The sequence below is a fragment of the Gambusia affinis genome, linkage group LG09 (assembly GCF_019740435.1).
Source record: "Gambusia affinis linkage group LG09, SWU_Gaff_1.0, whole genome shotgun sequence".
NCBI classification, from domain to species: domain Eukaryota; kingdom Metazoa; phylum Chordata; class Actinopteri; order Cyprinodontiformes; family Poeciliidae; genus Gambusia; species Gambusia affinis.
Genome location: NC_057876.1, coordinates 5,711,129 through 5,734,589, shown reverse-complemented (window position 1 = coordinate 5,734,589; position 23,461 = coordinate 5,711,129). Strand labels below are relative to the sequence as shown.

Sequence of the window (23,461 nt, the reverse complement as noted above, 5' to 3'; positions counted from 1 at the left end):
GAATTAACTTAGAAGTAACTTTTCAGCAAGATATGAAAGATTAAGTCAGTAATTTTTGAGTATTTATTTTTAAAAAAGTACTAGTTCCACAGGCAGATTATTGTACTTACAATGTGTAAGTGAAACAGACTAATATTCACCGATTATTGACTTAAGCTCCTGTACTTTGCTGAAAAGTTACTTGCAAGTTACTGTTGTCTTCTTTCGAGTGTACCAAGATATTTCCACTAAAAGCTACACCAAAAAATACCTGGTAGGACTTTGTGTTTGTGCCATGTGACGGTTCCACTGGATTCCTTAAAACTCACATGTCTGTTAATAAACAAGCTGGTGTTCTGAAAGTTTTCAGCTCTTCTGGAGAGCTGCGGTTCTGTGGGTGAAGCATGTCATTGTGGGCTCCTTGTTTACAGCCTGGCGCGCAGCGGCAGCGGCAGCGGCGACGACAGCGGCAGCCCGGCTGCTTCACCCTCAATGTGCTGACCAGCAGGCCCGGCAGATTCCCGATCTGCCCAAACACAGACATGTGCCACATTTTGCCACCATGTTGTCAAGGTCACGTGTATTTTCTTCTTTTCCCCCTTGTCCCCCCCACACATAAACACACACAGATGCAGCCTTTCTCTAAGCAGGCGCTGAAAGCGCTTCACAGTTTCTGTCCTGTCTCTGGCGACTTCGTCTCCCAGTGGATCTGTCCGTGTAACAGGGAGTAGAAAAGGTGTCAGCTTTTTCATGCTTATAATGATACAAACGAAAGGCGCGCTCGTATGGCAGTGTGTGTGTGTGTGCGTGTGTGTGCGTGTGTGTGTGTGTGTGTGTGTGTGTTTTCTGTTGCACACACATCACCAGTGCTGACGTCCTCCCCCTACCCCCATCTCTTCCTCACAGGGGGTAATGAATGCTGATGAGGTATAGTGGGAGGCGATGGAGTCGGACACAAAGGCAGCTAAATAACAATGTCCATCGTGAAGGTGGGCTCGAGGTTTCACTTCCTTTTCTTCCCTCTGAAGCTGTCACATAAATCTTATTATACAAGGCCATCATGTCATCACCAGCTACTGAATGGCTGCTAAACACACACTCTCTCTGACACACACACCCACACACACACCCCACTTTTCCCCAAGAGAGCATTTCTGAAAACACAGCAATGCTTCCGTCAATTGTTTTGTGACATTCACAAACACGTTGTTATCCTAATAGATCTATTATTTTTTGAAGTCTTCTGTTGGACAGAAAGAAATGCCTACAGTAGACCCTCCAGGTCTTTTGTGGCTTGTTCTGTTACATCAAGCATTCTGGGCCGTTTGGGGGCCGTTTGGCAGCACCCTGGGCTCTCTGGTTGTTTCAGCGTTGGCAGTTGCCCAACGCTGTCTGCAGGCACACAGAGAGGAGCTTTATACCAAAGTGGAAGCAAAAAAAATAAAAAATTTGTTTGGTCATTATTCCACAAAATTCATCTGGAAAGTGTGGCGTGCTCTTATATTTTGTATTCACAAATTCCCCTGTTGAGTCAATACTAGAGATGCACCAATCTGATATTAATATCGGCATCTATTCCGATATTGAAAACAATTCTATGTAAGGTATTGGTGACGATGAGTGCGAAGCTATTCAATCTGATTATTTATTGTACATTAGGCTTAGAGTCCCTAACTTCACTTTCTGAACCATTTGAAGGAAGATTTGTTGCAGTTTATCTTTTACATTTGAACAGTCAACTTCTTTATTATTTGTTTTACATTGGCTCTTATACTCTTGATTAAACTGACTGGACAAATGAAAGTTGTTTTGACATGTTTGACCAAGCTTGTGAAGCTATTGGTGTGCTATATATATATATATATATATATATATATATATATATATATATATATATATATATATATATATATATATATATATATATATATATATATATATATACTTGGATTCCTGGAGACTTCAAACGCAAATCGTCTTCAAGCACATCGTGACTTCTGCAAAAGCAAGAAACAACTTTGAAGAGAAGCAACTTCTAAGCATGCTGTCCTGAGACTCTGGGTTGAAAGCGGCTCTTTTTGCTTCTGTTTATGTTTAGGTTCCGCACTTAAATGCATGTGGACGCTTTTTTTTATTTTATTTTTTTAAATCGTGTATTAAGGATGTTGGCGTGCTTTGTAGACACCCAGGCTGTTATTGCTGTGAAGTTTGGGGATGAAAATCACATATACATATGCTTTCTCTCTCTCTCTCTCTGTGTGTGCGTGTACATTTCGGAGCCTGATTAAGAGCCCATGAGAGAGCACCGTTTGTATCTGTATCTTTTTAATGAGTTGTGCATGTAAGCATATGCAGAAGAATGCTAGCTGTGGGATGAAGCTTACATACACACACACACGCACGCACGCACACACACACACACACCCACACATATACCAACGCACACACACACACACACACACACACACACGCAGATAGAGAGCCAGGAGTCTGGAGGTATAGAAGCGAAACACACACTATCAGTCTCGTCTGCCACCTCCCCCTTGCTTTGATTGTGCATGCGGTGTTATTACTTTACTAAATTGATTTATGTCCTCCAAAACCTGCATTCAATGTTTTATAAACAAACACACACACAGACCTCACACGACTTCAAAATTACACACACACACACAAAAAAAAAACAAAGATGCATGCATCCGATGCTTGCATATGCATATTCTGCCAATGCACATTAACGTACTTATGTGCACCATTACAGGAGACCACCCCTCTTCCCGACGAAGCAGAACACAAGCTGTTTGCTTTTCTTTTTTTCTTTTTTTTTCCCATTTTTCCCCCCTCATCCACCCGTTATCTCCTCCTCCTCCCTCCATTGTCACATCAGGGATTTGCAGCGTTCCCAACACGTTGCCTCCATCAGGGCCCCGGCAGATGTCACTTAGCCGCAGACGCATCTCTTCATTTCTCCATCCATCCCTCTGCCTCTCCTGGGACGCAGACAGGGTGGTGGAGGAGGGAGGTGTGGGTGGAGAGGCAGCAGCGGCTGCGTATGTAGGAGTGTCTGACTTAAAAAAAAAAAAATCAGAAAAAAGGGGGATGGGAGTTGGAAGGTTAATGAATTAGTAATTAGGATTGACATTGCATCTTCAATGGGTTTCCAATAAAACCGCTGGTCAGTCTGAACTCCCTTTGTCATCTTCAGATGGCTGTGCTCCTCCTCCTCCTCTTCATCTTTCTCCTTGGATACCCCCCCCCCCCACACACACACACTACCTGTGCTCCTGGACAAACCTTGCCTCTCTAACCTTTAAAAACACACCCAACCTTTTCTTTTGTTCTGCTTTACTTCTATCTTTCTCCTCACTTTTCTCATCTTCTCCATCTTCTCTCCATATTTGTTTTCACTCGCTCTCTTCTTCTTCTGTGTCCTTCCATCGATCTCCTCGGCCCACGCGCACGTTGCATTAGAGCTGGTCAATGTTGCACATTTGAGGAGAGTTGATAAGAAAGCGTATATCTGAAAGTCTTCAGCAGAGGGGAGGAGGAGGGGAAAGACTCACAGGGTTCAGTATGTCCTGTGCTTCCGAAATGACTCTGAGCTAAAATGTGTAATCTGGTTGTTGCGACATAAAAAGGGAACACAAGCATGTTAGAGTGGCGTTGGTCCTACTTAGACTGTAAATACGCAATTTATTCTCGATTTTATGTGAAAGAACAAAGAGGAAATTCTTAACTGTAATGTGGAAGCCTCCTTATGTGTGATTTCAGCAACTATGACATTTAAAAACCTGTAGTATACGCAGTGTTGTAGTCAAGAAGACCACCTAACCCGCGACAAAGACCACTTTTTCAGGCCGAGACCGAGGGAGGGCGAGACCGAGTCAACATGCTAGGTGATGTTAGCGTTTACGCCAGACTAGATGTAAACGGCCGACAAAGAGATGAAAACTAGTCCCTTAAAATATACGAAATAAACTTTACACAGGCAGCTAACTTTAGATAATATTGATTAAATATCTTTATGATAAAGGCCGGGTACATAATTTTGGTACAGAGGCAGGTCGCTAACGTTAGCTTGGTAGCTTTGCTAACAACTCCTTTGTCATAGCATATATATAACCTCTATAGAATTTGAATTAATGTGTTACAACAACTTTTAATTTTCCTATGGGATCAATAAGTTTTAATTTAGATTTTTTTTTAATTGAATTTCTTAATATTGATATAATAGTAGTAGATACTGGCAGATTATTTCACTTATATCAAGACATTTTCCCCTTGTCCTAAGTGAAATAGTCTGGCTGTGGGAGTGCTACTTTTTTAAAGGAATGATTTACTTAAAACAAACTCGTATATCTTGCTGAAAAGTTACTGGTAAGTTGCTTTTGTCTCATTTCAAGTGTACTAAGACATTTACACCGAAAACTAGACCAAAACTCCTTAGTAAGATTTAGTGTTTTTGCAGTGTGAACTTTGTTCCAAACCACTCTGACGTAACTCTGGTCTGTATGTTTAGGGTTGTCATCTGGACGGAGGGCGAACCTCTGCATCCCCACACCATGATGCTGCCACCACCATGTTTCACAGTGGAGATGTGAAGTGGAGTTTCTCCACACAGATATCAGATTGCATGCAGGTAAAGAAAAAGAAAAAAGTTTTGGTTTTATCTAGCCTGAGCACATTCTTCATTTTTAGGACAGATTTATGGAGTCATAACTACAGAATATCCCACATGAGCTGCACACAACACTTTTGGGTGTTTTTATTTGTCATGTTTTATTCTTCTTGCACTAATTTGTCTTGTTTATGGCGTGACAAACCTCCACAGTAAATTCTGCAGAGTTAAATCAACACTATGCTGAGTCTGTTTGGTCTTTATCGGAATTGGTGTTAATTTAATTCTTTACAAAGTTATTTCAACAAGCAATTGAGTAATTTTAACACTTGAAAAAAGTTATAACTACTCAAACTATTGTTGAAATAACTGCAGGAGTTAAATCAATGCCAATTCCGAAAGGAACCAAATAGACTCGACATTGTGTTGATTTAACTCTGCAGATTTTGTTGTGTTGGAATAGTCGAAAGGGTCTGAATTACTTTTGGAAACCACAGCGTCTGAGCTCTTTCTATATTTGGGAAAAGCATGAAGGATGAAGGTGGCGCGACAGTCTGGTTTGTCGAGAAAACGGGGTAAGGGCAGTGATTCTCAGGAAATGCCGACAGGTAGCATTGCAGCGTTAAGATTTTGTACAATCTGTTTGGAATGACAACATCGCTGCTTCATTCCAGCATCAAAACCAAATACCTTTCTGACAGCTCATTTATAGACGTCGCTCGCGCAAACACTTTCTACGTATAGACAAACACTCAGACGCCCAGCCGATACTAGCTCCATTGCTTTTTGCTGAGAACGTCACATCAGGACTTGGGTTTATCTTTGTTCTCCAGCCCACACGAATGATTGTGTTCTTCAGCGATTTAATCGGCGACAGTTCTCCTTTTAAATCTTGCTCCACATGTAAAGACGGAACATTGGCAGCAGCTTTGTCGGGAGTGGGAACTCGAGATAGATTACAAAGATTGATAATCAAAAACAAATACGGCGAGTGTTTGATCTTCTGCTGCGTTTTACGCTTGGATTCTCGGTGCTCAGTCGGGTCTTTGCAGTCAGAAATGAGACCCTAAAAAAGTAGCTTGAAGTGCTGATAAGTAGCCATGACGTTTTCACACGAGGGAAAGCTTTCCTGTCCGTGCCAAGGAAATCACACAGCCTGGTACTGCCACCACCACCGTCCACAGTGATGTGCCCACGTTTTGTTTTTTTCCACACACATTCCACACAAGCCAGAAAGTAATCATGTGACAACAGCAACGTCTTCCGCGTGTCTGCAGTTTCCCGTACATGACCCTGTGGCAAACAGGAAAGGTGACTTCTTATGAATTTGTTTTGATAAGCTACTTTTTGCCCGTCTTACGTCACAGAAAATTTTTTAGGTAATGCAAATTTTACAATATGCTATTGTTAGTGTGCTATGACGTAAGTAAAATCTGTTCATCTTTTCAGCTGGAATGTGGCAAAATACATTCAAAAAGACTCTACATTGAGAGGGTTAATGAAAACTGGGATATGCTGAGTCAGAACTTCTAACGTAGCAGAACTTTGTCAAAATGCAAATAAATCTCAAAGAGCCAAAAAGTCTTTAACAAAAGAAATGGCAAATATAAACCAAACACAAGGAAGAGTGTAGATTCCAGTGCATTTAAAAAAATACTGCATTTTTTTAAATAATGAATAATAGGGTAGCTATTTCTAAACAGCTGAATTCCACTTCCTTGTAAACATGGGGAAAGTTTTGTTGGCCTCTTTTCAACTGGCTGAAAATCACAGCTGGAGGCGAGGCAGTGCTGCATTACTTTACTCACTGAACAGCTGGGGAAAGTTACTCTTTCATTTAAGGAAAAGTACTTTTTTTATTGTTCGGAAACCATCTTTTTTTTTTCTTCTAAACCTCGGTGTACAGTCGTAGTGCTAACCAGTCCTGCAACATTTCAACAGGACTGAGAGCGGGTAACAAAAGGAAGCCATAAATCATTGAATGGAAACCGAAACGTTGTATTTCGTTTGAATTATTGTACAGTTTATGTTATAAGTAAGTCATATCTTTACGGGGGTCATTCAAGTCAAGATACAAAGCTAAAAATGAGTCATGCAGGCTTTATCAAGAGTTGCAAAGGTCATGTTTTCCTTCACAGATATACAATTCCTGTTCAAACCAACTCCAGCATGACCAGTGCAACATCCAGAACATGACAGCTGCAGGACTTTAGACCTTGGACAGCTCTAGATCACTGCCAGTAAATCATCTGAATGTTGATCTTTTATTTTCCTCGTTGTTTTGTTAAAAAATAAAATAAAAATAACAAAAACGCCAGTTAATGATCTTTTCCTTAATGTGTCAAAATCTGGTGAAGAAAATGACTTTAATCCAACAGAGGACATGGTGAAACACTTTCACGATTTCACGGTCCTCGGGCGATGTGTGAAATCTCAGATTTGGTCGCGGAGTGACAGAGGACAGACAGACACGTGTGTAAACACAACTGATGGCGGGGTGCTAATCTGCCCCTCGAAACGCGTCCCGTTCACTCCGCGCTCTGACCACGCGAGGAGTGACGGTGCTCCGGAGCTCTCCGTGGAGCAACGTTCCCATTTTCCGAGCTGCCACTCAAACACGCCGAGGCTCCGCGGAGAGGAGGGGACGGGGAGGACGCTCCTGTAGCCATTCATCGGTCCGCCGAGGAGCCGCGCTCCGCCGCCCGGACCGCCCGCGTGCCCCCGCCTGCCAGCCAGCCGGAGCGGAGGCGCGAGACTCACACCGCGAGCGTCGGTCATTCGGCGGCGGACGTGAACGAGAAGAAGGAGGAGGAGGAGGAGGTGGAGGAGGGGGCCGAGCGGAGGAAAAAGAGCCCGTCTGTCAGAGTTATTACCCGGTGTGCATGTAAAGAAGCAGACGAGGATTTCATTTCCAGTTCCTGACAGGACGCGTTTTCCCGGTGAGTGAGGATATATCAGCTGAAGCTACTGCAGCCGTGTCGGCTCTCTGTGTCTCTATTAACCGGTTGTTTAGGATGTAGCCTGTTTTATTTTAAGCGCCCCCCATCCTCTTAAAAGTCTTCATGGAGGCTCGGGGTTTGGCATCCCTCCGTTTCCTTTTCTCTTACCAAACACAGCAGCAGCTTTCAGCCTACTCTCTTAAAGGACAGCAATGTTTGGAGCTAATGAAATGTAGCCTGGAAGATACGCACCGCCCGGGCCGTGGGATTTTTTCCCCCCTTCTTTCTTCTTTTTTTAAAATTTTTTTTTTATCGAGGTGTGTGTGAATGTGTGCTTTCTCCCACTCCGTACCCCCCTGGACAAGAGAAGAAGGGGAAGAAAAGCGTTTCCTCTCCGCTTTTAGGACAAGTCGCTCTTGAAACACGACCAAGGTCTATTTTAGAGGATAGACACCGGCCTCAATTGAGCTTTAACAGTGTCTCCCAGCCATCCCGTTGTCATGGTTACTGGCTCGAGGAGGCTGGGAGAACATGGCTGTCTAGCGCTGTGGTCTCCCTTTCTCTCTCACACACACACGCACACACATACTGGGAGAGAGACAGGCGAGAGAGTAGGATAATAACCCCCGTCCTGTTCGTGTTTGTTTAAGTCTGTGTGTTTAGGAACATGTTTAAAAACCTCGGCGAATGCACTCTAAAAACAGCACAATCCTGATTACTTCACAAACCCAGATCTGGATTTAGAATAGAGGTGAACTGTGGGTCTGTTGTGATAATGATAAAAGTGAGCATAAGAACTGTTTATTACTTACTTTTTTAGGTAACTGTATCAGTGTGACTGCATGACACAGCAGTAATATCCCCACATATGCCATACTGCTCTTGAAAGACATTCCCATACATGTATAATATGCTGCTTTAGAGCTCCAGTCACATAAAGACACGATTTATATCACTAAACTGCTCACAGTAACTGCTTTTAGGCATGTGTTCAAATTAATTGGTAGTTGTTTATTCTCTCATTGAATGAACAGTGGAAAAAATAGCAAAACTTTCTACTATGACAGTAAGGACAGTTTTAGTTTTTTGTCTTTTTTTAAACTTCATTAATTAGAATTTATCGTGACAATAATGAATCAAGATTCTTATAATCACAAGAAATTTATCACGGTAAATGATACGATAAATGCCAACCCCTAATATCGTAGCTACGGACGAGTCAGGTCCCGGGTTAACGTAACCCTTATGGGTTACGTTAACCCGTGCTGGGTTTGAATTTTCAGCTGCCTGCTGTTCCTCTCAGTTCATTCTTGTTTGAATCTGAATGAAAATTAAGTTTATTGCTTGATTAATTCAGTCAAAACAAAGAAAGTTGTTAAAACACAATTGCAAGAAAACCAATAAATAATTCTATCTTGTCAGCCTGTCTGTCGCCTGGACCAGCTCTTCATCCTCTGCAGGTTCTGGAGGCTGCATGGCAGTTCGCTCAACCAGTCTACATGTTTTGTGGACTTGGAAAAGGCGCTCGACTGCATCCCTCTGGGAATCCTGTGGGAGGTGCTTGCCTATAGAGTGGGCCCGTTGAAAGGTCCCAGTTAGGTCCCTGTACAACCAGTGTCAGAGCTTCAGCCCATAACGTTTATGGACAGAATTTCTAGCAGAACAGGATCCATTTTGGTGGCCTTCGGATGGGGTTTCTGCTTTGTGCAGAAGACAGTTGTGTTGGAGCAGTTCGCAGCCAAATGTGAAGCGGCTGGGATGAGAATGAGCAATTCAAGGTCTTGAGTTGTAGAAGGGTAGAGGTCCTTCCCCAAGTGTCTTGGGATCTTGTTCACGAATGAGAGAAAAATAGAGCTGGAAATCGGTAATCGGATTGGTGCAGTGTCTGCAGTGAAGTGAGCGCTGTAGTCCATCCTCATGTCTACTCTCATCTATAGTCACGAGCTCTGGGTAGTGACCAAAAGAATGACGTCACAGGTACAAGTGGGTGGTGTCTGGGCTCTTCCTTAGATAGGACGAGGAGGGACTCAGTAGAGCCGTTGCTTCTCCATGTCAAGAGGAGCCAGTTAAAGTGGCTCTGGCATCTGGTTGGGATGCCTCATGGACACCTCTCTGGTGAGGTATTCCTGGCACGTCCCACTGGGAGGAGACCCGGGGAAAGACCCAGAGGAAGACCCAGGGAGGGAGGGACTATGTTACTCGGCTGGTCTGGGAATGCCTTGGGAGCCCCGGAGGAGTTGGGTCCAAGTGGCTGGGGAGAGGGAAGTCTGGGTCTCTCTGCTTAGGCTGTTGTTACTCCAACTTGATCCTGGATTAACTGGAAGATTGTGGAAGAATATCAAAACTAGTGAAATAGTAGAAATAGTTAGATACTTAATTTGCCCACATATTTCAGGTAATTTCTTTTTGTGTTCTAACACTGACATTCCAAAAATTAGACAAAGTTAAACCACTCACCTGCCAAATTGAACCATTACACCTTTCCATGTTCATGTAAGAAATTTTAAAGGATACATAGCAAAAGTCCTAAATGTCTCATTTGTGTTTTCATATATAACGATACGAGCACTGAAAGAGACAAAATGCGAGTGGACAGTTGACCTTGATGGCCTGGAAGTGACACATTGGGGTGGAGCTGGGCCACTGTTAACGCTCCAATAGGCTTGCATAGTCAGATGGAGGTTGTGCGCTGGTGCTGTGTGGCGGGTTGTAAGCAGACAGAGACTATAGGAAAACACCCTGGACTGTAGCCAAGTTCATTTCTCCTTGCTTTCCTGTCTCAGGCTCACAAGTAGGAAATGATGAAATGCTTTCCTTCCCCTCTGCACCTGCACCAGCATTTTTAAAGGTGACTCTATATCTGCACTGTGTGTGTGTGTGTGTGTGTGTGTGTGTGTGTGTGTGTGTGTGTGTGTGCGTGTGCGTGTGCGTGTGCGTGTGCGTGTGTGTGTGCGTGTGCGTGTACTCGTTTATGTTGTCTATATACACCTACCACCCTTCAGAAGATTGATGGGTCTTGGAATTGAGCTTTGGTTACGGTTAGAGTTAGGCAAATATACAGTTAAAGAAATGAATGGAAGTCAATTCATTTGAATCAAAACAAACATCTGTATTTCTACTCATATGAGTATGAGTAGAAATACAGATGTCTTTTTTAGCCTCCGCATTTCTCATTTTGTTCGGCCCATTTTTTCAACAAATACTACATTACAGAGACCCGCTGCTCCTTATGTGCTGTTTTGGGTTTAGAGGTTATGTGTGGGATTAGGGTCAGAGTTCGGCTATAGGAATCAATGAAAGATGAGGGGGAGTCAATTTATTAAATGAAAAATTATGTGTAAAGCTATCATAAAGTTGAGTGTACCTGTTAAGTGAGAGGAAAATGATACATAGTTTTCATATCTGTATATATATATATATTTTTTTTTACAAATGAATGCATTTATATACTGCAGTAACTTCAGATGAGATGCTTACAGGAAGTCATTTTGGAGATTACTTGATTTCCACCATCACCTAAATGTCCAAATAAATGCCCTCAAAAGCACCACCTGGCATGTAATTAGAGCCACTACATGGCTAATGAATGGTGCTTAAAAAGCGCCACCTGGTGTTTAATAAGTGTTGCCACCAGACAGTAATGAACCACCTGGTGCTGCTGAAGAAACAGCTGGTGGTGTAGTTTTTCACTCTGCCCTCCAATTTTGACAGCCAGTTGGTTTGAACAGTTTTTTAAGATTGATAGTAGTAATGTGCAAAAGTTTTAAACCAACACAAGTTTATTTTTAACTGAGCCATTATGGATGAAACTTGACAATTTTTCAATCTAAGAACCTTAAGCCAATACATGAAGAAACCAGTTGAATATCCAGATATACCTGGGTAGATTATGCATTCGAGCACAGATTATTGAACAGTAACAATTTGTGCCTTTTGTGACATAGCGAAAGCTTTTCTTTTGAAAAATGAAGTCCTTACATCTGCTGTTCTGACTTTTTTTCTAATTAAAGTTGAGAAAAATAATTATAGCAGCCGTATAACAGCGCTCTTTTTCTGTAATTGAATCTAAGCATAAATCCAATTGTTCTGCTAAGTCCTCAGAGGTATTTCAGCGAACATTAGAGAACAAACGGCATCATGGAGACCAAGGAACAGAGCAGACAGCCCAGGGAGAAAGTTGTGGAGAAGTTTAAAGCAAGTTTATGTTGATAAAACAATATCTCACAGAGCTTGGTTCGGTCCACCATCCTGAAATGGAAAGATTATGTCAGAATTGCAAACTTACCAAGTAGTAGTCATTCACCTAAAATAGCATGTTGGGTAAGGGAAGCAATGATCAGACATTAATTCACCTACAGCTGATAATCATGCGACTTTCACTGATATTATTCCATATTGCATGTTTTCCTATTGTCCTGCGGTCCCAGTCTTGAGCTAAATGTCCGTGTCTCCATGCACAAGCTGGTAGAGGCATGCCCCAAAAGACTCGCAGCTGCGATTGCAGTGAAAGGTGTTTCTGCAAGGTCTCAACTCAGAGGAGTTGGATAGAAATGACCACACAGCTGTCAGATCTTTCTTGTTAGAAATGTGGAAACCTACGTGTCATTTTATTTCCTCTATTTTAGTACAAAAAAAACCAAAAAAACAACTAACCACAGAACACGTTATTTTTAGCTGTAACACAACAAAATGTGAAAAACTCAAAGGGGCATGAATAATCTAGTTAGCCACCGTGGAGGGATACAAAAAGGGAAGCACATTGGAGGTTTTTCCTGTGGTGTCTTTAGTATGCAGATCTTATATTACCAATCATTTCACCTGGCAGCTTCATAAATTAATTTTGACAGCTAATTACTTCCTTATAGAAAGTATTTAGAGAGTCATCCTGGTGGGTCTTTGAGTTTACAGTGATATTAGTGGGAACAGTTGACCCGATAGACGTTCACTTTGGTTGCCTACATTTTTAATTTCCCCACCAAAACCACGTGGTATTATCCACTTGTCATTGTCTTCCGTTTGTTGGCTATGAAATACGTATGAAAAAAATATATAAAAATGATGTCATCGTCTCGATATTGGTGAGTGCACTGAAGCACCGCCGTAGTGTTCATCGCACCTTTTGGTTTTGCTGCCTTTTAGAAAGAAACTCGGTGAGCCACGCAGCAGAAACAAAAGAGCTACACACAAACATTTGTGTTTGGACTGACCGTGGGCAGCACTCTGAATGTAATGAGGTCAGACAGGTTGAATGTGGTCAATTGGTGGCCAACACTTCAACCCACGAAGAGATACTACAGTGATGTTTAGTAAAACTAGAACAGATAGATAGATAGATAGATAGATAGATAGATAGATAGATAGATAGATAGATAGATAGATAGATAGATAGATAGATAGATAGATAGATAGATAGATAGATAGATAGAGATTAAGGATTAAGGAGATTAAGTCTTTTTAGAGCAAGATACGATTTTCTCAAACACCATATTTAGGCTGTAATTTGCTATAACATTGCATTGTGTCAAATTTGCTGCTTCTGGATTTTATCCTGTTTGTCTCATTTGCTAAACACTCTGGGAATCCACCATAATCCCCATCCAGTGCATCACCTGACAGCCGGTAACATCTGACTGCAGCGTACTCCCCACAGTGCCCTGCTTAAAGGCACTATAAACTCGTTTTTTGTTTTTTTTATTGGTGTAATAAATATTAAGTGGAAAATTCCTGAACAGTTACACAGAAGATGGTCTTTTATCGTCTGTTTTTCATCTGGGAATGGCATGATTTCTTTTTTTCCAGGAGTCACACTTCATAATCATGCAGTAGTGTGACTTACATCAGCAGCGTCTGTTTTGAACCGTGGGATCGTCTCGTCATGTGGTGACTTATTATACGGAACTGGTTCATTCGTTTAACTGGATCCACGTTCTCCATTCAGCCCAAATTAAAATTACACACCAGTTTTATTGGTGAAATCTGATCTAGATTCAGAATCACTGTGTCTTGAGAGTACAGTGCCCTGTGGTGCTGCTGGCCACCTGGTTACACACTCAACCCTTCAGTCTAACAAACTGTGTTCTGCACATCATGCTGACCTCATTATGACTTCTAGCATCTCAGTTACTTCATCATACATCACAACTGGGTTAAAGGCAGTGAAAGTCCATCCAAATGTCCAAATAATATGTGAATGAATGGTATTTACAGATATTAGGACCTACTTGGTGTCCAATGGATTCCTTATTGCACATTCAGATATTGAGATGTCCGATTGGAAATGAATATATTGAGCAGTTAGGTATTACTAGATATTTTAAATTCACAATCAATATTCCAACCCTGTTCAGTCAGCATACAACTATTACTGTCTCCCTCTGGTTTTACACAATACACCAACCTGAACATTAAAAAAAAGAAATGCTAACACTTTTAATAAAAATCATATATCGTGATGATGACTAGATTTGAAAACTAGTTTAGCAAAACAGTAAACGGTGAAATATTTACCATTTTGAACAAATGAAACACAGAACTGGTTTGTGATTTTAGGGGAGCTGTGACCACTGGACCACCGTATGGATCTTATATTTTGGACAAAGTTGAAAACATGTTGAATTGGGGCTTCTTTAAATCCATCCTTATTGTTAGCTTTGTTAGACTCTGGATCACTTTGACCCTTTTTCTCAATAATTGGTACCCTGATATTGTCAGTGTACAATATCATTTATTCTCTTTCTAATGCGAGTTTGCTCTCTCAAAGACTAATAAAGTTTCATTTTATAAAGAATACTTAACCCTGGTACTGAAATATGTTTTAGATATTCGAAATAAACACAACAACCAAAAACAATAAATGAAATGAAAACCACACACACAACAGAAACTATAAGTAAAATGTGTTGTGATGAGCAAAATTCTCTTTCAAAAAATGTAAATCACAAGAATGGAAATTATCAACTGATTTTAATTTATCATGTGATTAATTGATTAATTGCTAGTTGTTTTTGAGTCTTTCCATAAATATCGTAGGTAGATGGTCTCTTAAATCATCAGACCCTGCGTAAAATTTTACTAAATTCTGGGTTATTATCTGAAATCTTTGCATTACGCTGTATTTCTATTCATTTTGGTTCTAATCACCTTCTGGCTTTACAGATTATGACCCCTAATGGGATAGTATTTACTGGAGTCACATAACCACATACAGTTACAGAAGACTGTACGTAGATTATAGAAAATTACTTTAGATGAGAGATTAATCAAAGCAGGTGTGAGATGTCCACCTGGTTGTTATGGTACAAAATGACCGGAACACGTTTTTCTTTCATGCACTATGAACAATAATCTCATGTTTTGTCCAAATCAAAATAACCAATCTTATTTTACCGTAGTCTAAATATTTGAACACTTTCGCATCTTTTTGTGAAAAGAGGGAGATTTTTTCAATGTTTGTTTTTTTTTTTTTGTCTTTCTTTGTAATGGCCATCGTGCCTGAATCGACATTAGATTAAATAAACTCTGAAAGTCTTCCAGATGAGCTCTGAGATTTTCCCCCCGAGCTGCTCTGGTTTCCAAAAGCTTCCAGTTTCATTACTTCTGTAGCGTTGCCTTTCTGCTGCTGCCTGTAGAGACCAGTCATGCTCATCAGCGGGGGATTCTCAGCCGACTGCGGCACGCCGTCTCACAGATCAATAAATTAGAGCACGGTGTGTGTGTGTGTGTGTGTGTGTCTGGCTCTATTCTTGGAGTAATGTGTGTACCTCTCTCTGTGTGTGTGTGTGTGTGTTTCTGTTTCAGGAAAAACTAAATTGATGGCAGTTTGGCCCTTTGTGCTGCAGCGGGTTTTATGTGTTGTGTTGGTGTGTTGTCCACATGATTGGCAGGTGGTCTGATTCCAATTAAAGGAAATTGATAAGGCTTAAGAGCCTTGGCGTTTGGCTGACAAAAGTAGAAGGCGCAAAGTCCTTCCTGTCTGGCACACAAAAATGCAGTGAGACACACACACACACACACGCACACACACACACACGCACTCCCTCTCGCCATCTCTGGCTGCATTTCTACTTCCGTCCATGTGGGATGCCTGTGCACATCTGCGCTCTCTCTCTCATTTCTGCAGCCAGATTCGTACTTCCTCTCACTTCCACAGCCTTTCTCTCTGTTTTTTCTTTTCTTTTCTTTTCTTTTTTTCACCCCGTTGGATAAGTCCCATTTAGCTCAATTAGAGCTAAATGAGAGGCTGAGATGGAGATGAGAGACAGCGGAGTTAGGTTGTGTGAGATAGCAGCAAACCTAATGTGAAACAGATGAAGAGGGCAGAGTGGGAGGAAAACAGGACGCAGGAGACTCAAAGAGGGGGAGAGAGACGGAGAATTCCCACTTACCGTGTCTGGTTTCATAACCGGTTCACTGTTTCCATTTATGGCGACGTGTCACTGCTCCACTTGCGCATATCTGGGAGTCCATTTGACTGCATTTTAATATTCCTCCTTGAAAAGCAGCAGAAATGGATGCAGGGTGCTGATGTTTGGGTTCATATTAGGGCCGGGCGATACGACTTGAAGTTTTATCGCGATGTTTTGCCGCTCTATTGTGATAACAATAAACTATCACGTCTCTTTTAGGTAACTGTGTATCACAGCAATTGTAGCTCCACAAACACAAACAGTGCTGTTGAAAAACATTCCCATTTGGGATGAGCTTCTTTAAGACACTAGGCACATGAAAAAGTGTAATTTATATCGCTCTGTAAATTTATTGGCATTCATTGATGCTTTCATTGAACAAACAGTGCAGAAAATAGTAAATCTGATAGTAAACCCAACAATAAGGACAGTTTTGGTGGAGGTTTAAACATCCTTCATTGGAATTTATTATGACTACAATAAGTCAAAATCCCAGAAATTTATCACGATAAATGATAAGCAATACGATAAATGTTCAGCCCTGGTCCACATGCAGTGAAGCCAAGTTGGGGACGTCTTTTGAACACTGAGTACCTGAGGTTGGGATTATGCTGAGCTCATCCTAATGCAGCTTTTGAAGACAGTCAGAAGATACTAATCCATGAATGATTTAGTGCCAGAGACACTTTTAGACTCATTACGCAGAGAGGAACTTTTCTCACTGTGTGAAAATGCAGTTAGGAACGGCAAAGAATGACTTGAAAACAAGTGATGCTTCTGCAGATGGCGACCACTAAAAGCATCTGGTTGCAAAATAAATAAATAAAAGGAGGAGGCTAATCGCTGATTATGGATTCAGGAAGAATTTGTTTGAGCAATCTGCCAGAGTGTCCTTTGAGATCAGAGCAGCATCAGTTTGAGAGAGGGGGATTAGAGGACATAAAAGCTTGTAAGTGTGATATCTTCATTCTGTATCTCAGCCGTGTTTTTTCATCGGCGTGACGCCTTAGAAAGCGAAGCGTTCCACTTTTAACCGGGAGCTCGAAATGAGGGGACCGGTTTGTTAAATTATTCCAGGCTTCTGCATAATTTGCATCATCACTTTGCAGCTCTGATGAAACATTTAGGCGGGGAGGGAGCCTTGGCGACCTCGCATTCAAAGCGTCCGCAGGATCAGAGAAGCGAAACCGGTTCACATCCCGAGCCCCTGCGTATCCCGCCGCTGCATGTTTTGGACGCGGAAATGCTAGAAATGCTCCTGAGAGGCCACAGCGATTTGCTGGCTGATTGGGAGAGTTCGTTCCAGACGTACCAGATCCCTACCTGCGTCTGCATGCAGCCAGACAAAAAGGCTTGGAGGGGCAGTAAATATTTTACTGCAGTTCTGCTGAGAGTCCCTCGCTGCAGATGAGTCAGCAGAGAGGAGAGAGGATCAGGCAGATAGAGTTGCTTCGCGGCTCTACTTCAGCCTGTCAGTGAACTGTTGTAATTACAAACACACTGTTCAGTCAAAGTTCAGACTGGATGTTCTTCGTCTTGACTGTCACAGAAATAAAAAAAGCATCCAAAAGAAGTTTGAACTTCACTTTTATCTTCACAACATATTGTTTATTTCTAGAGACATGCTAAATACCAACAACAATATCAAATGTGAGAGAAATTGACCCGATACAGATACAAAATCTAGATCAGGTATCTGTGACAGTTATTTACATCTGTAGAGTCTAAGTCTATGTTTTAAACTGAAGAAATTAACCCTTCATGTCCTAAGTTTCAAATCTCCGCCTGGATATTTTCTGCTTATTTTGATTGTACTCCGTTCTTTAAATGACCTGTGAGTAAATATATTTGCCCATTTATCCGTAAGGACTGGTACTTTCAATCTCTACCAAGTTATTTTTGCAATTGACTGTCTATTAAAAGAGTGCCCATCAGAGTTATCAAATAAATGTATAATTTAGTATATTTATGGCTGTGCGTTAAACAAAAAAGAAACGTTTGAGTTCGATTCAGCTGTTTTCCTGTATCAGATCGGTATCGGGCGATACTAAACCTCAGATATCTGTATCGGAAGTGAAAATTTGAGCAACAATCATCCCAGTGTTACCAACTTAGCAACTTTGTTGCTATATTTATCAACTTTTCAGACACAAAAAACGATACTGTCCAAAATCGGATGTAGAAGGTCAGACCTTTTAAAAATCACTGCCAGAAAACTGCAGTCGGTGCACCTCTGGTTAAATGTTAGCCGCAAGGTTTCAGACAACAATTTAGGAGATCAGCTCCCTTTATTTTTAAAAAAGACAATTGTGTGAGACACATTTTTATGTTTCTGCCAAAGTCCAGCCTTAAATCCAGTCTGTTGCAGAAGATGCCAGTCGATGTTCACAGACGCTCCCCATCGTGTCTGACGAGAGCTTGAGTTGTTTTTCAAAGAAGAATGGGAACAATTCAGTGTCTGAATGTACAAAGCCGGTAGACGGATGCCTCAAAAGACTTTCATCTGCGACTGCAGGGAAATGTTGTTCTACAAAGTATTGCCTGAAGGGTTTTGAATATAAATGGATTCTGCTTTTGACAGGTTTTTATTTGTCAAAGAAAATGTGAGAAGCATTTTTAGTTTTCCCTCCACTTCACAATGATCCACTGCTTTTTTTGGTGTGTTGTATAAAAATCTCTATAATATTTAGGTGCATTTTATGCAGAAATAATTTTCTAAACGGGTTAAACTGGTGTGATCACCATGGAGCTAAATTGGAGCCATAAAGTTTGTTGAAAAGTAGTTTTGAAAAATTGTTTTTTCACGTTCTTTTTTTTTTTTTACTTTAAAAACATTTTTTTAAGTTATACATTTTTATTTAAAACCACTTAATTTTTTTTGTTTCAAACCTTTTTTCAGTGTCAAATTTTTCATTTTCAAATAGTTTTTCGTTTTTTTTCAGCTTCAGATCTTAATTTTTCACTTTCATATATGTTTTTTTTGACTTTCAAATATTTTTTCCAGTTTCAAAACTTTCTTTTTCTTGTGAAAAGCTTAATGGCTTTATTTCTTTAAGCTCCATGGATCACCTCTGAACGCTCTGGACAGTCACATGTAGTTTATCCATGTCTTTCTCTTCAGTGCAGTTAACGTCTCTTTCCTCTTTTGCTCCGGCTGCTTCCCTGGCTGCTGATTTGCAGCGCTGGTCTTTATCTGCAGCCAGAGTGGACCGCCGCGCCGCTCTGAGAAGGGCACCATGACCCAGGAGGGGCAGGCTCTCCCCTCTCCCACCCCACCTGAGAACACGTCGGAGCCCGACACGACCGCAACCACGACCGACCCACCTGTGGAAACGCACAGCGAGGCAGTGGAGGACAGGCCAGAGGCCGTGGAGAGGGACAGCACAGAGGAGAGGCAACAAGAAGAGGAGAGCATAGGAAGAGAGGAGGAGGAGGCACAAAGTGAGGGAGAGGGGAGGGCAGAGGGAAAAGATGAGGGCGAGGAAGAGGAGTTAAACAAGGAGGAGGAAGGTTCAACTGAAGAAGAGCATCATCAGAGCAACAGAGAAGAAGAAAAAAGGGACAATGAAGACATGCAGCTGCCTGCAGAGACAGAGGGAACTAAACCTCAACGGACTGAACGGTCAGTGAATGAAACCGTGTGTGTTTTACAAATAATGTAGATTGGTGTTAAACGTTTAGAGTTTATTAGCAAGTACTTGTAATATGGGGATGTAATGAAGTATTTAAAGGGCCAGCATCGTGTAAAACCAACTTTTTTGAGCTTTGCATCATCTTATTAGATTGCCTAATCTAAAACGTACCTGGAGTGTTGCATGTTTGAGAAATCCTTTAATCTCCATGGCAACCATTCAGCCGTGCAAAACACCTGGTTGGACCTAGCCCCGTCTTTGAGGCGGTTTCCAAACTGAGCTTCCACCTCACAGAGCAGCTCCTCCACTCAACTCCTTCAGACTAGCCAGCAGCAATTAGCAAACACCTGATGGAGCGGCGCAGCTGCTGAGCTCATCATAGGAACTACTTCTAAAAAACTTTGTTAAAGTGTTCATAGGGGAGCCATGTTGTCTTGACTTCCTGAAGGTGGAGTTTCAGAAAGATAAGCAGCTTCTTAAAGAAACAGAAGCCCAATTTCAAGGTGCTAAATTACAAAGTGAAATTTCTTTTCCTCTTGTGACTGATCTTTTTATTGGAAATATTTTTTCTTCAAGAGGCATTCTCTATGTGTTTTCCTCACACATTACTAGCCTGAAGTGCTTCACTCACTGCTTCTAACAGAAAAGCTCCAGCCAATTGAGCTCAGAAAACAATTTAAAAACACTGACTCAACTTGACACCACTTGTCTTGATGTCTTGAAAAGACAATGAAGATTACGAAGCTGTAGATGAAAGAAAGTGAAATGGGAATTATACTTGAGGTTTTTGTTGAATAAATTGGTAATAAACAAGATCGCACACCAACGGCAAATCAGAGTTGAGATGTGTTTGCATTTTGCCAAATCCACACAAAATTCATTTTCTCCCCCCAAAACTTTCATTTTTTCGGGAGAATAAGAACTGAAGTTAATTATTCCATAATCAAAAAAGAAGAAGAGCCCAAATGATCAAATTAATATGAGATGACATCAAATGTTATCAAATATTGTATCTCCTATTTCTGAATAAGTCTGTCGCAATAAGCAATAAATCAGTTACGATGGATTAAAACTGGCTCAATAATCTCTGTTTGCATGATGTTTTGTTTTTCTCTTTTGTGATAAAGGTTTTCATTCTGGTGCTCTGCTCTCAACTAGACCTTTTTTCTTTGAAGGACTTCATGATTGATTTTATATTTTTTGTTTCTGTGGGTTTTTTTTTTGTTTATTTATGTTGGATATTTAAAATGTCTTCCACTATTTAGTGTTAATTTGAACCTAAAGTTTGTTGATCTTTGAGAATGTATTTATGCATTACGATGCCATTATGGTACTTGAATGGTCTGAAAACAATAATATTAACGTTTATTGCGATAACTTCTGGGACAACTTTTTCTCATCAGAACTAAATGTATCTTTCATAAAACAAATTGTATTCGCAGTTCATGAACAACACAGTAGAATATTATTATTTTAAATTACAGCCGTGGCCACTCAGATGTTAATTCAGACGAATGGCATCACTGTCGTGAATGATAAGGATGAATTAAGGAGTTTATATGAAAGGAATCCTTAATTCCTGAAGCTAATCTGCTTTCAAAAAGTTCCTACCAATTCCAGTCAGACCAAAACCGCCCACTTTTCCACAATTTCTGTCACAGGAAGAACAGATGCGATGGTTGCCACTGGACTCCCTCCACTGTCAGAATAAAAGAGGTCGTCTCAAGATAATTTCTGATTTTCTTTTTTCAGGCTTGAAAACGGTACGGGCGGGAACGATGACGAGGACGGGCTCGGCGAGGAGGACGGCGGAGAAGAGAGGGAGGGACGTACCAACCTGGATACTTTCAGCTCCAACTTTGAGACGACTGTAGAGCAGGCCGACACAGAGGTGGAGGAGGAGGAGGAGGACGAGGACGAAGGAGCCCAGGGAGATGAAGAGGAAACGGAAAACCAGGACACCTTCAGCTCGGCGTTCGAGCAAATCGTAGAGCAGGTTGATGCGCACGACGAAGAAGAAGAAGAAGAGAGAGAGTCGGAGAAGGAGAAAAACAAGGTGGTGGACAACAAAGATGGCTTCAGCTCCACGTTCGAGCGCATTGTGGAGTCCGCTCTGCTGAGGGGCGGCACGTGCTACAGCAGCCTCGACTCCCTGGACGTGCTGTCGCTCACGGACGAGACGGACAGCTGCGTCAGCTTCGAGGCGCCGCTGACCCCGCTCATCCAGCAGCGGTCCCTGCTGCAGGGGCCCGAGCCCCTGGAGCTGGAGCTGGCCACGGTTCAGGAGCAGGAAGGGGCCGAGCCCGGAGCAGATGACCTCGATGGCGACGACACGGCTGGCCAGAGCGCGGCGCGTGCAGGCGGCGCTGCTGGGGGGAGTCCGTTAAGGATGACCATACCAGGCAGCAGGTCGGAGTTCGCGCTGAGCCAGCCGGGACGCTGGGCTATTCCCAATGGATACCACTCTGACTCCCAGGGAGCCGGGGAGCGCACAGGAGCCATGGTCAGCTCTGTCAGGTAAGGACGAGGCAGGTTTTACAAATGTGAAGGTAGAAGGATAAAGGCACCCGGTTATATTCAAGAGTTGCAATGACTAACCAGGTCAATAAATCTATACCAGTATTTATATATAACATGATAGACACTTGATCAATATCAGTGTATTATCAGCCTGGCGGGCCACCAGGCTTAACTTGCTCCCCCAGAAGAGAGTCTGGTGAAACGGTTTTAAGCACAATGGCAGCATATTATGGTCAGCATGTGACCATATAGAAGACTGAGGTCAGAGGTCATTTTTTATAACCACTGACTGTCTAAACCGTCTAAATTGTTAGCTAAACACTAACAACAACAGTAAAGTGACAAGTCACGGATAAAGGGTAAAAAAATTGCACACACTTTAATTTAGGATGAAACGACTGAAGTGCTAGAAAAAAATAATTTAATTATATATGTTTTATGTTTGCCTTTTCCAAGGCTTTATAATTGTGCCCGGTTTTAGCCGATGTTTTTTTAAAGTTTGGTCACAGTCAGTAGAGCTGCATCAGAATGTTGTGGGAAACTCCCAATTTCTGCTTTTTGACCAGCAGATTTGAACTGATTCCAATTTCTCCTGAAGAACTATAATATATGAAGAATAAAAGACAGAGAATGATTGTCCCAGCTCTCCTGCCATGAGTGATTATTAATTATTTATATTAGGAACGACTGTGGCGTCATGTTCAAAGAGGAGTCACTGTGACAGGGTTTTACTGTTTCACACCAAAGAGGAAACCTTTTAAATGGTTTGTAGTATCTTTCATTAGCAGTTAGCACAGTTAGCGTGACTAGCTTTAATAACTGTTGAGTCTTATATTAATTCAGAGATTTCCAAACCCAACCTGGTATCAATTGATACTGAATGTAGTTTTTCCCGTCTCTTAGAAATGTGGTGCGTTTAATGATCTGTGAAAGGTAGGATATATGAATTTCCAACTGGTTGAGCTGGAAATCAGTTCTCAGTCACCAATAATTAATGAAAATAAAATGTGTTGTGGGAGTTAGTGGTTCTGTTTGTTTGAGTTGTGTCAAAAGGATCAGCAGATGTAGAAAAGTTTCTAGTACTCTAATAATCTCCTCACTATGGAAGCTTGAGTTGTGTTTTCTGTCTTGTGAGTGTAAAAGTGTTGATACTGTTTTATTTTTCTACTTTTTGACATAAAGAACAATCTTAAGACCATAAAGAAATTATTGCAATGCCCTTCTTTTCTGTTAATGTGATATATGTTTTGTTCTTATCAAAACAAAAAGTCTGGCAAAAGTGTAATTAACGTGTTGTAACCTTGACTCAACCAGCAGGTGGCATTAGTAAAGTGAAACCCTGCAAGTGGGTGCTTAGAGAGAGAAACG

At 41.5% G+C, this 23,461-nt stretch overlaps 1 protein-coding gene across 1 annotated transcript in view; it reads left to right on the top strand.

Annotated features, from left to right (window-relative positions):
- The first annotated feature begins 7,048 nt into the window (after positions 1-7,048).
- Positions 7,049-23,461, top strand: part of psd2 (pleckstrin and Sec7 domain containing 2) — a 44,830-nt gene continuing 28,417 nt past the window's right edge. Inside the window, exons 1-3 of the mRNA XM_044127431.1 lie at positions 7,049-7,536; positions 19,122-19,563; positions 21,326-22,090. Of these exons, the coding sequence (XP_043983366.1) occupies positions 19,178-19,563; positions 21,326-22,090 (1,151 nt within the window). The 5' untranslated portion in view covers positions 7,049-7,536; positions 19,122-19,177. The remainder of the gene's footprint in view (positions 7,537-19,121; positions 19,564-21,325; positions 22,091-23,461) is intronic.